The 15198-nt window shown below is 41.4% G+C and overlaps 4 protein-coding genes across 4 annotated transcripts in view; 2 read left to right on the forward strand and 2 right to left on the reverse strand.

Annotated features, from left to right (window-relative positions):
- The window catches only part of LOC108658244 (phospholipid-transporting ATPase ABCA3), a 124753-nt gene that overhangs the window by 20272 nt on the left and 89283 nt on the right, over window positions 1-15198 (forward strand). The gene's annotated exons all lie outside the window — the stretch shown is intronic.
- On the reverse strand, window positions 7458-11514 carry LOC108655425 (sodium-dependent neutral amino acid transporter B(0)AT3). The gene is made up of 6 exons (XM_018107138.2): window positions 10608-11514; window positions 10230-10549; window positions 8902-9859; window positions 8630-8833; window positions 8140-8561; window positions 7458-7723 (listed from the first exon to the last, which is right to left on the reverse strand). The coding sequence occupies exons 1-6, from the start codon at window positions 10695-10697 to the stop codon at window positions 7522-7524; spliced, it is 2196 nt and encodes a 731-aa protein (XP_017962627.1). The 5' UTR covers window positions 10698-11514; the 3' UTR covers window positions 7458-7521.
- Window positions 12541-14263, forward strand: LOC108655436 (alanyl-tRNA editing protein Aarsd1-B). Its single transcript, XM_018107149.3, has 3 exons — window positions 12541-12798; window positions 12854-13626; window positions 13680-14263. The coding sequence occupies exons 1-3, from the start codon at window positions 12760-12762 to the stop codon at window positions 14161-14163; spliced, it is 1296 nt and encodes a 431-aa protein (XP_017962638.1). The 5' UTR covers window positions 12541-12759; the 3' UTR covers window positions 14164-14263.
- LOC108655450 (mitochondrial import inner membrane translocase subunit Tim29) lies at window positions 13845-15131 on the reverse strand. The gene is made up of 2 exons (XM_018107164.3): window positions 14955-15131; window positions 13845-14893 (listed from the first exon to the last, which is right to left on the reverse strand). The coding sequence occupies exon 2, from the start codon at window positions 14882-14884 to the stop codon at window positions 14309-14311; it is 576 nt and encodes a 191-aa protein (XP_017962653.1). The 5' UTR covers window positions 14885-14893; window positions 14955-15131; the 3' UTR covers window positions 13845-14308.

Below are 15198 nucleotides of genomic sequence, written 5' to 3' on the forward strand. Positions count from 1 at the left end.
AGAAAGCTCTAGTCGAGACTGCTCGACTACGAGATCCCCTGAACCCTACAAGCAACTGATATTTCAATAATAGTTAGCACACACACACGCACACACACACACGCATACAAACAAATACACGCACACACATACACATACAAACAAACACACGCGCACACACACACTAACATATATACATACATACACATACATATACAGCCAATTGCGCTTGGGTTGCGCTGCAGTGTTGGCGATATTATGAGAACTTATTTGTTGAATAATTTAATTTCTAGACGTACGATCGTAATGAAACTTTCAAAACGTAATCATAATGTTAAAATGTATGTGTATACCGAAGCACAAGTCTCTAGTATTTGATATACGACTTTTACAAAGATGAGGGTGAAGGGGTGGATTTAGGGGTGGGGGGTATATTTTAACAAAAACCGAAATTGTATGACATGCGTCTTAATATACATTTTCAATTTGGAGACTCTAGCTTGAAAGATGTAGGAGATATAATTTTTTAAGTGATCTTCGATAAGGTTTTTTATCGATAAAAAATATCGGAATGAGTTATCGTTTTTTAGTGATAAACTTGATATGCGCGCGATATATACCGACATTTTAAAAAAAAGTTGAAGTCTCTAGCTCTTATATCTTCTGAAATCGACGCGTTCATACATACGGACGGACGGACGGACGGACAGACAGACGGACAGGGCCAAATCAACTCAGCTTGTCGCCCTGATCAAGAATATATATACTTTGTGGGGTCTGCCACGCCTCCTTCTGCCTGTTACATACTTTTAACAAAACCATTATACCCTGATTTCCCATTTTCAATGGGTTCAGGGTATAACAACAGCAACAAAAACACTCAGGCAATCGCAGTCATAAACGCTGCGACGACGCTGCCAGCGACTGCGGCAGCGGTAAAAACAATGTGAGCTGAGAATTTGTTTACGTGCGCAAGCGCAGCCGCAGTCGCAGCCGCAGCCGCAGTCGCAGTCGCAGCCACAGCCGTAGTCAACGCCAGCAGCACATTGTACACATCACCATGACGCCACCGCCCCACAACCCACCTGTTGCTGTTGCTGCCGCAGCGATTGTTATTGTTGTAGTACTTGTTGGTTGCCAAAGTTAATTGTGTGCGGCTGCCGTAGTTGCCGCAAGCTGCACAGTGACACGCACTAGCGCAGAACTGTAAGTAATGAATAAATTTAGGAGGAGGAAATAAATATTCTCTCTACTAATCATATTCACGATTCTTCAAAGCTAACTATTTAATAAATTATATATTTTTGCTTAAGTAGATTCTTCTATTTTGTCATGCAACACGGAAATGTTTAGCTGAACTTTGTATTAAGTTTATATTTAGTTTTGCAAACAAATCCGGTTTTTGTCTAAATAAAGAAGACTATTTTGTATGCTTTAAATATTGCCCAAAAAAAAAAGGAAGGAAGGGAAAAAGTAAGAAAGCTCCAGATTGCTCGACTAGGAGATACCCTGAACCCTCCAAGCTGATATTCTAATCCTTCTGCACTTCTTCTATGCATACATACGTACACATGCATCCAGACGCACGTATAACAACGCGCTCAGTAAGCAGCGACTGCGCTTGGACTGCGCTGCAGTGTGGCAATATTATGAGAATTTATTTGTTGAATAATTTATTTTCTAGACGTACTATTTTAATGAAACTTTCAGAACATAATCATAATGTTCAAATGTATGTATGTACATTCGAAAGCACCAGTCTCTAGTACTTGAAATAAGTTCTTCACAAATTGGCGGCGAAGGGGGCGTGGTATCCTAAATCTGTAAACTACAAAATGTTCGCATTCATCATATGTATATACATATTAAATCTGAGGTCTCCAGGTCCTATAATATTCCAATGAGGCTGAAAAAACAAAATCAATTTTTCGATTAATCACGATAAAAAGCTATCGGATGATTTATCGAAAAATAAGATAAACTCATACTGCTTATGGTATAGACGAGTATGTAGCATTAGTATTTTCGGAGATCGACGCACTCATACTCATACACAGGGCTATATCGACTCAGCTCGTCGCCCTGATCAAAAGTATACATATATGCCTTATGGGATCTGCCACGATCTTTCTGCCCGTTACATACTTTTTCACAAAACCATTATACCCTAATTTCCCATTTTCAATGGGTTCAGGGTATATGAAAACAAGTAAGCTCTAGTCGAGACTGCTCGACTACGCGATCCCCTGAACCCTTCGAGCAACTGATATCTCTATAATTATTCGTGTCTTTTCTGCTTACACAAAAAACAGCCCATGCACACATGTTCACACACATACGCAAGCACGCATAAGCAGGCATGAGCTGGAGTGTTTGCTTGCTATTGTAACTTACTTGTTTAATAACTTTTCTTGTAAATAGACTATCTTCCTGAAACTTTCCATTATACCCGGATTTCCCATTGAAAATGGGTTCGAGGTAAACGCAAAAAAAAAAAAAAAAAAAAAAAAAAAAAAAAAAAAAAAAAAATTAATATATTGCCTTTTTTGATAGCTCATGGAACACTTAAAATAAGGTAGAGCTTCTTTTTTGGGTCTCTTTTCGCCTTTTGCATATCTAAATGAACAGCAAAGCGTGGCAAACCTCATATTGGCGCACAGAACCAGTTAACAATTGTGCGGTGTTTTACGCCACTGTGCATTCCACTGTCAGTCGCTCGGTCGCATATAAACGTCGGCTTTTGCGGCGGCATTCGTCTTAGTTATTTCATTTATATTTCGCCTGCCTCATATACATACAAATGTATGTACATGTTCCAATACATGTAAATAAATATATGCGTGTGCGTGTGTGAGTATGTGTGTGTGTGCATAGCTTACAACTGGGCATGGCGCAGTTGCTGGTTGTTTTCTCTCTCGATTCCACTCTCTTCGTTTCTCTCTTCTGTTTGCATTTGCTGCATTTCTGTCGTTGTCGTTGCTGCCGCTGTTATTACTGTTGTTGGCGCCTGAGGCTTGTCTCTCCTAAGTTCCTCTGCTTAAGGTTGGCTGGTGGTCGACGTCGACGTAGACGCTGACGTTGCTGTAAACTTCGTTACCAGTGTTGTTGCTTCGGCCTATGTTTTTGTTGTGTTTGGCTCTTCTCTCATTTAGCATGTCTGCTATCGATGGATTGGCTTTTGTCGATTGTTGTGGGCGCTGCCACAAAAACTATGCCAACAATTTCTGTGCAGGTGTCGCCGCAGCAGCAGTCGCAGCAACAGCAACAGCAACAACAACATCATGATATTGTTGCATTTGAAGTTTCGTTTTTAATTGTGCTCGCCTGGCTGGATTTCCATTAACATTTATGCAAAGGCTTTTCAAATTTGTGTGTGCAATCAATGGAGCCGCACACAGAAAGAAAAAAGTTATTTGAAGGCACCCGAGCAGCGTTAACGCAACGGCAAGACTCAAACACCAACACCAGCAGCAAGAGCAATAGTAATAGCAATAGCAATAGCAATAGCAACATCAATAAAAACTGAATCAGCAGCAACAACAACAACCAGCTATAATTTTCCGCTGATTTGATGCCCAAGACGCTGACGGACACTGAGCATAGCTCAGAGCCTATCGAGTGCTTGCTTGCCCAGCTTGCTGCTACCTGGTTACCTGGCTCTCGTTTCCCTACCCTACTCACTGCTGCCACTTGGAGGCAACTGTTTCCGCCTGTTGCGCTTCGCTGCGGCGAGCCCAGGTGGGGCTAAAGGCGCTCGACTGCTGGCTGGACAACAAGTTAAAAAAGAATCACAGTTGTGCCAACCGTTAGGAATGCATACCATACGCTGCAGCTGTAGCTGTGCCTAACAACTCTGGTCCAACTCAAGTAACAAAGCCCAGCCAGTTTCTATAAGACTTATTCCACAAGAAAAAGCAACACAAAGCGCATAAATTGACTTTCAACAAGCCTTGGTTAGGTCAGGATCCCCAACCTATGGATGGCCAAGTAGAGCGAAAACGGGATACCTAGAGTAGTAACTTTGTATGTCTAACAAGGAAGCGTTCTTGTTAATACTAATAGTCCACAAAATAATAGAATGCAAGTCAACAGATCAGATCATCTTAACAAAGTACCACACAGGCGGTGCTTAGTAGTCTACACTATACACACAACACTGAACAAAAAACAAATTTCAACATACACTTCGTTGGAACCACATACTGTTACTACAGCTATAAGACATATCAGATATCTCAGACAAGCAGCCCACACGAATACTTAGGAATATGATCCATTTTGAAACAGCATCCAAAGCTGCTCCCTTAGCTCGTATTAAATATTTGATATATGATTAGGATTCAAGAATTTTTATACCCTGAACCCATTGAAAATGGGAAATCAGGGTATAATGTTTTTGTGTAAAAGTATGTAACAGGCAGAAGGAATCATCGCAGACCCCACAAAGTATATATATTCTTGATCAGCACGATGAGCTGAGTCGATATAGCCCTGTCCGTCTGTCCGTATGAACGCCGAGATCTCAGAAGATATAAGAGCTAGAGAGCTGAAATTTTTGTGCATACTCGTGTATACCATACGCAGTACGAGTTTGCTTTATTTTTTCGATAACTCATCCGATAACTTTTTTATCGAGAATAATCGAAAAATTGATTTTGTTTTTTGAGCCTCATTGGAATACTATTAGACATAGAGACTTCAGATTTACTATGTATATATATATGATGAATACAAACATTTTGTAATCAACAGATTTCGGATACCACGCCCCCTTCGCCCCCAATTTGCAAAAAACGTATTTCAAGTACTAGAGACTTGTGCTTTAGAATGTACTTACATTTTGACCATATGATTACGCTCTGAAAATTTCATTAAGATTGCATGTCATCAAATAAATTCTCATACTATTGCCCACACTGCAGCGCAGCCCAAGCGCAGTCGCTGCTTACTGCGCAGTTAGCAGAGCGCGGGCGCGTGAGGGTGGATGCATGTGTATGTATGTGTGCGTGCATAAAAGAAGTGCAGAATGATAAGAATATCAACTTGAAGGGTTCAGGGTATCTCCTAGTCGAGCAGTCTCGACTAGAGTCTTCTTACTTGTTATAAATGGAATGGAAAAAAATTGTTATATTTAGCTTTTTACATAATTGCTTTATTGTCATTAGGTAAATTATTGTTACTGTTACTGTTATTCAAGTGTTCTTCCATAGCTTTAACATACATGTCATATCATATTCCATATTATACTTTAGGGTTTTTCTTTACAATAGAACAAAAATTTATAGTAATTCATAATAAACAAAAATATTAATATTATTATCAATTAACATATTCCATAAATACTTATCATAATTTCGCTTCGATTTATTTTTCTATTTTTCTATTTTAGGAAAATTGTGGGTTGGATTTGTATTTTGGGTCGGTTGGGATGTCTAAGTATAGTTGTATATGACCTTAAAACGTCTTTAATAATTATTGTCAACATCGATAACTTTTGTATATGTATATAACTATAAACAGATGTGCAGGCTTATGTAGATGTAAATATTGTAGAGCTATTTCAAGTAAATTAACACACCCAAAAACATACATTTGTATATATGTGTATATACTTATATAGGTACATTTTGTTTTTTTATCATAGCAATATATATATAGTTCATATATGGAGAACTTCTCTTTTATAGTCATACGATGATGTATTTTATTATTGATAAACCTTTCTTAATAATTGTATAATTATAGAACTTTGCGGTACTCTAGCTGAACGGTTTTGTTTGTTATAGTTAGGCATGGATCGAGTAGATATATGTTATATGAGTTATATGATACCCGACATCCAACATGCATATGCAGTTGTCTCTTATCACGTTTAGCGCTAACTATATTAAATACATTGAGTATATTGTATACATTGGCTATTGATCGTTAGATCGTAGACCTCGCTCTCCTCCATTATATAACATTTAGATTACGTAATATGAATAAAGAAATAGATGCATGTCTGCTTCAACAATAGATATGTACGTATTATTTATCTGGCGACTTAAGAGCTACGACTTTGTTCGTATCATTTACTCAGAAAACAGAGAAGCGAAATTGAGTTCTCATAAAACAAGAATAGAATTGGGTTCAAGTCATTGGGTTTTAATTTCATTTCATCATCAGCAACAACACAAAAAGCTATGCGAATCACAACAGCGAATCAGAAATGTAAGTATATATATGTATATAGGCAAATCGGTTTGTTTGTAAAACAATTGTTAGCGATATTTGCCCCATCTCGTATTATATTATTCGGTATTTAGATTATGCACACGTACAATATAGATCGCGTAGAACTAAAAGAGATATGGTAAGTTTGCTTAGTCAATGAATATATGTATGCCTATACATACAATAAACATACCATATGCTGCATAAGATAGGTAAAACACCAACGTAAAGAGTTCTCACAAACCGTTAGATCTTGATTTTTTATGTTTTAACATCCCTAAATGCTTTAGACACATTATAATTACGATAGTTACAATAAAATATAACATTTATATAAATATATATATATATATATATATATATATATATATATATATATATATATATATATATATATATATATATATATATTTGTTTTGATATAGTCAGACGTTTTTCTTTTTTATTAACTTGGCATCAATTTCACTTTGCCTTTCATTTCCTTTCGCCTCTTTTTTTTAAGCCAACAAAATTAAAGAATCAACTTCAAAAATGGAAATCAGAAATGTTTTGACATTTATGTCTGTCTGCTGAATGTGGGCAATGCCAAAAACAAAGCTCGACCATTGTATAGGTATGTCCCACTTTTAGCTCTATTGAGGCAGAAAGAAAACAAATAGGGGTAATTGTCGGCAATGCACAATGTGTAGATACCTGTAGCCAGATTTTCACACTAACTTCTTTATAGATAGGATATATTACCAAATAGGAAATGTCCTAAGTATCCTTATGCCCATCGCACATCAAGCTATTCATTTGAACAGCTCTTACAATTCTCGATATACATACCTATACCCAAGTTCTAGCTACAGGGTAAATGTTGTTATATTCTAGTATCTGAATGCATATTGTTTGCTATTCCAACTGCATTGTACACGTAGAAAATTAGTTACAGTGCACTGAACATGCTAAATGGAATTTCTTTTTCAATTAATTCGATTATTATTATAGAATTCGTTTTCGATTCATACTTCTTCATTTCCTTATTTTTTGCAGTTGCTGAAACCGCGCAGAAGGCGCCAAGTTCACATTTTTTGTTGTCTGTGTTTTCTTGGAGTTCCTGTATTTTTCGCGGTTCATTGCCATTTCTACAGTTGTGTTTGGCTTTGGACAGTCTTTGGGAACATATAGATGCATACATGGGAGCTACTGACACTGCCTTCCCTTTAAAAAAATTTTTTTTTTGTCTAACACATTTTTTATATTTACAGTTAACTGCATGATTTGTTTCTATTTTGTTTTTATTTTTGCTGTTATTGTCGAGATTTGCATATGACATAGCCATACTTACTCCTCCTCCTCCTCGAGCGACTTTTCGGGTAATCCATACTTGGGACAGCACATGCCCTCCGTTCCATCCATGTTGAAGCAGAAGACACTTCGCTCCAGCTCGGTAGGCTCATGCGGCACAATGCCATGTACCTCCTTGAGCTCTGCTTCAGGAAACCAGGCGGGATCTGAGTCCTCAACAACCTTAATGCCACATAGACTAGAATTCAAAAGGTCAGGTTCAACAGTGAACATGATCAAATTCGCAAATAAGCTTTACATCGAGTTATAATATTATATTCAAGATATTTGATATACATACAAATATGTTATGCTATCAATAATAAATCATATCTACGCTTTACTCTTTCTTCGAAATGTTCTAAATTTTGTAATCAAGTAAAAAGTAACTGAAAAACCTACTTATACAAAAGACCCTGAGTACATAACAAATTTATTGTCTTTTTATTATATCCAAAGAGTCTTTGAACTAGATTCCAATAAACATATGTGTAATAAATAATTAAAAATAAACGCTTAAGCGCAGTGTGAACTAAATACAGGAATGCCCACATATGTAAGTATGAATATTCCAATATTACTTTATGAAATGCTTATGATATATACATTACTTACCGTAATATGGCGACGAGTGGAATCCACAGTATGGATGAGAGGATCAATATGAAGGCGATGACAATGCACCAATGTGGCCATTCCATTTTCTCGGTGGCACCCGTGGCCGCGATCCAGGCCGGATAGCTGCTGCCCTCGGTCACAAGCTGGTAGAAGGAGGCCAGTAAGATGGTGACCATGGCGCAGGGCGACAAATACTTCCAGCAGAACATCCAGTAGAAGCCCGGCCTGGAGCCAGTCATCATCTCAATGTCATCGGAAAAACGCCTGACACCATAAATATAGCTGATCGAGAGGCACTCGAACAGCGCAATGATCAGCAGTGGGAAATTGCCGGCAAAGCTGTCCATTAGCTGAAAGATGTAGCTGCCAGCACCGTTGGCAAAGCACATGGAGATCATACAGCAGGAGAGGCACAGCGCCTACAAAACAGAAGGAGAAACAAAGCTGTCTTTTAAGCACTTAGGAGTTAGGTACGTAAGATACATACGCCCACGATATATTCTTTGGGCAGATTGGGAAAGAGTTTCATGTCCACCAGCGACGTGACCACGCCCTCCAATGTGCCAAACTGCGAATCTATTCCCAAGGTGAAGAGCATTAGAAAGAAGAGCACAGCCCAGAGCTGGGCGCCCGGAAACTGATTGATCGCCTCAGTAAAAATGATAAAAGCCAGTCCCGTACCAGACGCGCTCTGCCAAAGAGAGAAAAACAATTAAAGAGGAAATCGACTGTGGAAGAGTGGCAGGTGTCTCCACTCACATTGGCCAGCTCCTGCTGTAGATCGCATACTGGTAAGTTGTGCGTACGATTCAGGGCCACGAGGCCAGCTCGTTCTTCGGTGCAGCGGTCGAAGGTGGCCGTCGCCTTGAAGCCAATCACCGCAAAGACAACGACGCCCGCAAACATGGAGGTGCCGCAGTTGGTCATCGACACCAGAATAGCATCCCTGTAGCAATTGTTGTTTGCCGGATTGTAGGAGCTGAAGGCGATCAGGCCGCCAAAGGCGAGTCCCAGTGAGAAAAAGATTTGTGTGCCAGCCTCTAGCCACACGACCGGGTCGAGCAGCGTCTCCCAGCGGGGCGTGAATAGATGGGCCACGCCGTCGGCGGCACCTTTGAGTGTGATTCCCCGAAAGAAGAAGATTATGAGCACCACATACGGAAAGATGGCCGTCATGTAAACGATTTTGCCTGACGACGTGATGCCCTGCACCATGCAGATGTAAACCAAAAACCAGGACACAATCAACGCAATGGCCATGTGATAATTGAAGCTCTCCGGCATGTCGACGCTCTCCGAGCACTGCAGAGTGGTGCGATACCAATAAAACTGGGTCGGCGACGAGGCCACGCATTCCGGCTCATGGTCGTATGTATAGTTCTTATAAAGCCGAGTCGGACAGTCGGCCCACGGCAATGGCGACTCGAAGCTGTGTAGCAGATAGATCAGGCACCAGGCTATTATCGTGTTGTAGTAGAGCGCTACAATGAAGCTGACCACAGCCGACGAGATGCCAATGCCGCCCAGGTACGGCGACACCTGGCTCCACACCCCGATCGCTCCCTTGCGCAGTCGCTGGCCAATCGCCAGCTCCAAATAGAAGATCGGTATGCCCTGTATGCACAGCATTATGAAATAGGGCACCAGGAAGGCGCCTCCGCCATTCTTCTGCGCCAGGTACGGAAACCGCCAAACATTGCCCAGGCCAACTGCGTAGCTGGAAGTGAAGAGCAAGAATAAGAAGAAGACTTTTTTATTTGTAAGTGTACTCTGCGAGTGTGAAGAGTAGCTCACACCCGACTAGGAGATACCCAATGCGCTAAGCTGAACTGGGCTCAGCTTCTTCGTATTCTCTCCCATAAAATAAGAATATACATATATCAAATTGACTAGGCAGAACATTGCTAGCCCATGCGCGGGCTCAGAAATATCTCTGAAATATTATTGGGGAAGTCTATGGTATATGGTCTAAGTCTTCTGCTCCAAGACTATTTATCATATACCAACATACAAGTATTTTAATAGCAAAGATTTAAATATAAGATCTGGTGGTTGAATATGAAATTGTTAGAGCAGTATAAGCTTACCCAATGGTGGCTAGCAGAAACATGATTTTGCTATCCCAGCTCTCGCGCTCCTCGCCCTCCTTTTCGCCCTCAACGATGTCCTGCTGCTGCTGCGGTTGCTGCTGTTGATCCACGTTAGATGAGAGCTCAGCCTTAATTCGGCTAGTGCTCGCATCCGAGCCGAAAGGCGGCTCCTGCTCCAATTCAGACGACTCATCGAAGGCATCGGACATGAAGCCCTGATTTGTTGCGCCGTACATGGGCTGATGATGGTGATGCAGCGATGTGTGATGATGATGACTGACGCCATGCTCCTTGGGCACCAGGCGGCCGCGCAACTCCTGCGTGCATAGAAACGGAGTTTTTCTCAAGTGGGTCAGACTTATAATATCAACTCACTCGCAGTTCCAATTGATCGATGCTCCTCTGGGTCTTGAGCACAATGTCGCGCGAGCTCTGACGGCGTAGCAATTGCGCTGTGTTCGCCATAGTCGATGTTGCGTTAAACAGTAAAAGTGTTCTTGTAGTTTATGTTTTGTATTGGGTGCTTTGCTTATTTATTTATTTGAATCGTTGTAAGGAGAGAGAAAAATGCTTGTTGCAAGTGGGAAGTCGGCAAATGCTTTTGTGCAGGTGCTAATTGAAATACACTTGCTGCTGAGTGCCACTAGTACTGCTTGTCTCACTGCTTTCGGTGCTGTGCTGTGTTGCTCAGGTGACTAACGGATCGATCGACATTCGCATTGCATACTTTTGTGCACTAAGTAAAATTATCACTGGACGCCATCTTAATTGCAGTTTGTGTCAGTTTCCTTTTTACTTGGCAGTGAGAGAATAAGTGAGAGAGATAGAGAGAGAGAGAAAGTGCTAAACAAAAGGTAACTTCGCATACACGGGCAACTGAAGTCGAACGTGAAATAACTGAATGGAACGTAAACGTATCATGCAGACATAACAATCAATCAGCGTAATTACAAATAATAAAGACAACAAACATTCCTTCCGCCAGGACACCCACCCAGTGGCAGTTAGAAGAGTGAAAGCGCCCCTTCCATAATAAATCAGTCAAACAAACTTCACTATAGCTATCCCGCAATGGACGCACACACACACGCGCAGACAGACACACACAAATACACAAACACGAGCGAGTACCTCAACACCCACGCAGATTTATGGGAAAGGGTTTCAGTCTAAAATGCTGATAAGGTGCACAAATGTAGCCATAATAATGGATTTACCCAATAAGATATCACAAAGTGCCACAAATGAAACTGAATTTTGTATTATAGAAACCTTGACTCATACATATGTAAAACTCATTTACTCATTTATATTTCAACGATTTTTAATTACTTGATGGTAATTAAGTTGTGCATTCATTGCATTTCACTCTATTTGCATAAGCTACCAATTTGAAGTGCAAATAAAAAACAATTATTATGTTTCAAATGTGAACTAGCGCCGTTAATTAATAAACAACTTTGCTGCCTAATTTTCGGCTGGCACTTTTACACCTACATATATTTATATATACATGTATATTATATATATGCATATATGGTATGTACATATATAAATGCTGGAACCTTCACTTATCAATCTGCCTTATATAACGATGCTTCAAATCGAGCGTAGGCCAAAGGACTCGTTTTTTACAATGTCTGCACGTGCGGCTATGCAGGTAAGCGTCCAGGAGGAAGGCTAAACTATCACCCATTGTAAGGTCACATAAATATGCATTTATGTCCATATATACATATATCTTTATGAACGTACGTGCTTATCTTAGTATGCATGTATATATGTACAGCTAATACAAGCTAATCAACTTAAAGTCTAAAAACGGGACGCAAGGACGCGCGTCGCACTGCTGGAACTGCAGGAAGATGACAAGAAACTGTTGAGCAGACGGGATGAACACCAGGAGTCGCACTCACTGAGCTCTGTTGCTCAATTGAGCGCGCGCGCAGTCCACAACCAGGATACCTGATGGCAGGCAGCGTCAGTTAGAGCGAGACGGCAGCAATGGAAGGCGCCTGACGCTATGAATGGGAAACGCTTTGTGTAAATAGAAAAGGCCAAAACAGAGAAAAGGCCAGCAACAAATTAGGCCACAGCCACCACTGAGAGGCACAGCTGATTGGCATATGATTTTACATGTGCGCAACGAATTCTCAAATTCAAAAACAGCTACAACCGTTACTGTGGTATCGGAAATCAAACATACATATGTAAGTCGTTTAACAGCTAATCAGCGTAAGCGGTACAGAAATTCGCAATATTCTGAACTAACGTCAACGTAAAACTACACATGCTCGTTAAAGCTGTTAATGCAAAAACATATGTTCAATACGTAGAAAAGTAAATCAACAATCGTCACAGAAGCAACAGTAACGTAATATATCGAATGAGCGCAGCGCAAAGTAAACCACACGTTGCGATATTTAGCGACATTTGTTTTTGTTGTTGGTGCCGCTTACAGGCGCTGTAAATGGGATCAGTTGCCAAAAGATTTCATAATTAGCCCAAGCAAACTGCTGCGGACAACATGGTCTTCAAATGCCAAGAAGATAGCTTCTTAAAACAGGTAAGCACCAAAAATTTCTTGTAAATGCAGGAAACGATGACATTAACGTTGACAGTTCCGAACGACCGTCGTCTCCTGCGACTATGCCACTTTAGAGTGGCCCGGAGAGGACAACAGCACAGAGCCGCGAAAACTGCGCGGCTTCAACGTGATCTGCGAGAATACCATTCTGTTTCCAGAGGGCGGAGGCCAGCCCTGCGACTACGGCACCATCAATGGACATCCGGTGCGTAGTGTCCAGCGAAAGGGAAACACAGCTGTTCACTTCGTGGAGTCGCCGAACAGCTTTGAGGAGGGTGCCGAGGTTCAGCAACATTTGGATTGGGGCCGACGCCTGGACCACATGCAACAACATTCCGGTCAACATCTTATTACCGCCCTGTTTGATCGAGAGTTCAAGTATGACACCACGTCTTGGTCGCTCGATAGCAGTGTCTCTCACATTCAGCTTAGCACTCCCCATCTGATTAGCCGCGAGTCCCTCGATTTGATTGAGCGACAAGCCAATGATCTGATTCGCGACGGTCGCCCTGTCAGCGTGTTGCTCGTCGATCCAGAAGTGGCGCAAGAATTTCAGGACGCACGCGCACCTCGTGGACTGCCCAAGGATCACGAGGGACTTGCACGTGTTGTGCGCATCGAGGGCATAGAATCTAACATGTGCTGCGGCACACACGTTACCAATCTGTCGCAGCTGCAGTGCATCAAACTGCTCTACGCCGAAAAGGTCAAGGCCAATGTTTTGGTTTACTTCGTTGTGGGCGAGCGAGCATTGAGGAAGCTTGGAGAGGTCTTCGCACGTGAGCAACAGCTCACAGTGGCGCTCAAGTAAGAAGCCCCATCTCAAGATAAACTATTTTTAATAAATTCAAATGTTTTAGGGGCGGTCCGCAACAGCATCTAGAGCTTGTTCAAAAGCTACATCAAAATATAAAATCCACACGAAAAGCGTTTCAGCAGCTGCTCAAAGATTTCGCCAATGCAGAAGCTGAGCGCCTGGAGAATCTGCCCAAAGCTGCCCGACCCAAATACTTTGCGTTGCATCGACGTGATGGCATCGAAGTAGACTTTATCAACACATTTTTGCGGAATGCCCCCGAGGAAATATTCTACTTCCTCACCGTCTCTGAATGCGTGGCCAGTGGCAGCGCAGCCAAAGGGCATATGGTACTGCGCGGGCAGCCATCGCTGGTGGAGCAGTTCGGGCCCCAATTTATGGACCTGCTTGAAGGAAAGGGCAATGGCAAGGAGAACAACTACCAGGGCAAGATCACAAATCTAGCCAAGCTACAGGATTGCAACGCTTTGCTGGAGGCTCACTTTAAGCCAAAGAAAACGAACCCAGATCTGGCGGCCGCTTCATGAAATGGCATACGTTTTAAAATTACAAATTATAATTTGTACTATTTTGCGGTTAGCTTCTTTAAAAGATGTACATTTTATGAAATTAAACATAACTAAACAGAGGTACCAGGCACGTTCACCAAATGGACCATTCAGGGGAATAGTATCACAAATAATTGATGTCGTAGTTGCGCATTTTCCACTTGAGACGCCAGAACTCATTCCAGAATCCCACGTCAATGATGCGCTCGTAGAAATTAGTATAGCCCACGGTCGTGTATTCGCAGATAGCAGGGTAGGTACAATCGTCCTCATCGTACAAGTCGACCCACATCAGTGTGAAGAAGCCGAGCGAGAGTAGACGCAGCTTCTTCTGGTTGATGGCACGCTCCAACATAATCAGGTATGCAGCTGACTCTGGATTCTGCTGGGCCGGTGGAAGGGTTATCATGCGGTTGGTGTAATTGCGCATCAACGTCAAGAAGGTGAGTTCGTCTGGATTGTGTTTGGCCATCTGGTAGAGGGCGACAATACCCATGCCATAGGCGAGCGATTTCTTGGGTTTCGCATAAGACTCCTTGATAACACCAAGACCCACTTCGGAGTAGTCGCGCAAAAGTCCTTTCCAGTAATTCGCCCACTTCTCAACGACAGTACCCTTGAAGCGGGCCGGCAGAGTGAATTTCTCGTCTAAACGTGCACGCAACGCCGTCATACGACTGCCCACCTTAAGCAAACGCATTTTGTGGCACTGAAACAAAATAATTTAATTCAGGTTAACACAACATAAAATAAGAATCCAAAATTGTTACGTTTTGTTCCGAGGTTTAGATTAATTATCGAAAGTAATGTATGATAGTTTGATATTTTTCTGTGTTTCTGCTATCGAAACCTATCGATATGCTTGTCATGGCAGCAAAATAAATAAATACGTTTCATTTGTGATTTAATTTTAACAAATTGCGATTAAAAATATTAGTGGTTATTGCTCCAAACCCCATTGAATTAATTTAAAAAACTTTAATTCAAAGAATGTGTTTACTGAACTGTCAGTTT

This window comes from Drosophila navojoa, chromosome X (genome assembly GCF_054131105.1).
Source record: "Drosophila navojoa isolate 15081-1374.11 chromosome X, UAZ_NAV_1.0, whole genome shotgun sequence".
NCBI classification, from domain to species: Eukaryota; Metazoa; Arthropoda; class Insecta; order Diptera; family Drosophilidae; genus Drosophila; species Drosophila navojoa.

Excerpts from the sequence above, each read along its gene's own strand:
- LOC108655425 (XM_018107138.2), bottom strand. The coding sequence starts at position 10,697 with ATGGCGAACACAGCGCAATTGCTACGCCGTCAGAGCTCGCGCGACATT. Across the intron at positions 8,834-8,901 it reads TACAGCAGGAGCTGGCCAAT|AGCGCGTCTGGTACGGGACT; the intron begins GTGAGTGGAGAC and ends TCTCTTTGGCAG. Across the intron at positions 8,562-8,629 it reads CCAAAGAATATATCGTGGGC|GCGCTGTGCCTCTCCTGCTG; the intron begins GTATGTATCTTA and ends TCTGTTTTGTAG.
- LOC108655436 (XM_018107149.3), top strand. The coding sequence starts at position 12,760 with ATGGTCTTCAAATGCCAAGAAGATAGCTTCTTAAAACAG. Across the intron at positions 12,799-12,853 it reads AAGATAGCTTCTTAAAACAG|TTCCGAACGACCGTCGTCTC; the intron begins GTAAGCACCAAA and ends TAACGTTGACAG. Across the intron at positions 13,627-13,679 it reads CAGCTCACAGTGGCGCTCAA|GGGCGGTCCGCAACAGCATC; the intron begins GTAAGAAGCCCC and ends CAAATGTTTTAG.
- LOC108655450 (XM_018107164.3), bottom strand. The coding sequence starts at position 14,884 with ATGCGTTTGCTTAAGGTGGGCAGTCGTATGACGGCGTTGCGTGCACGT.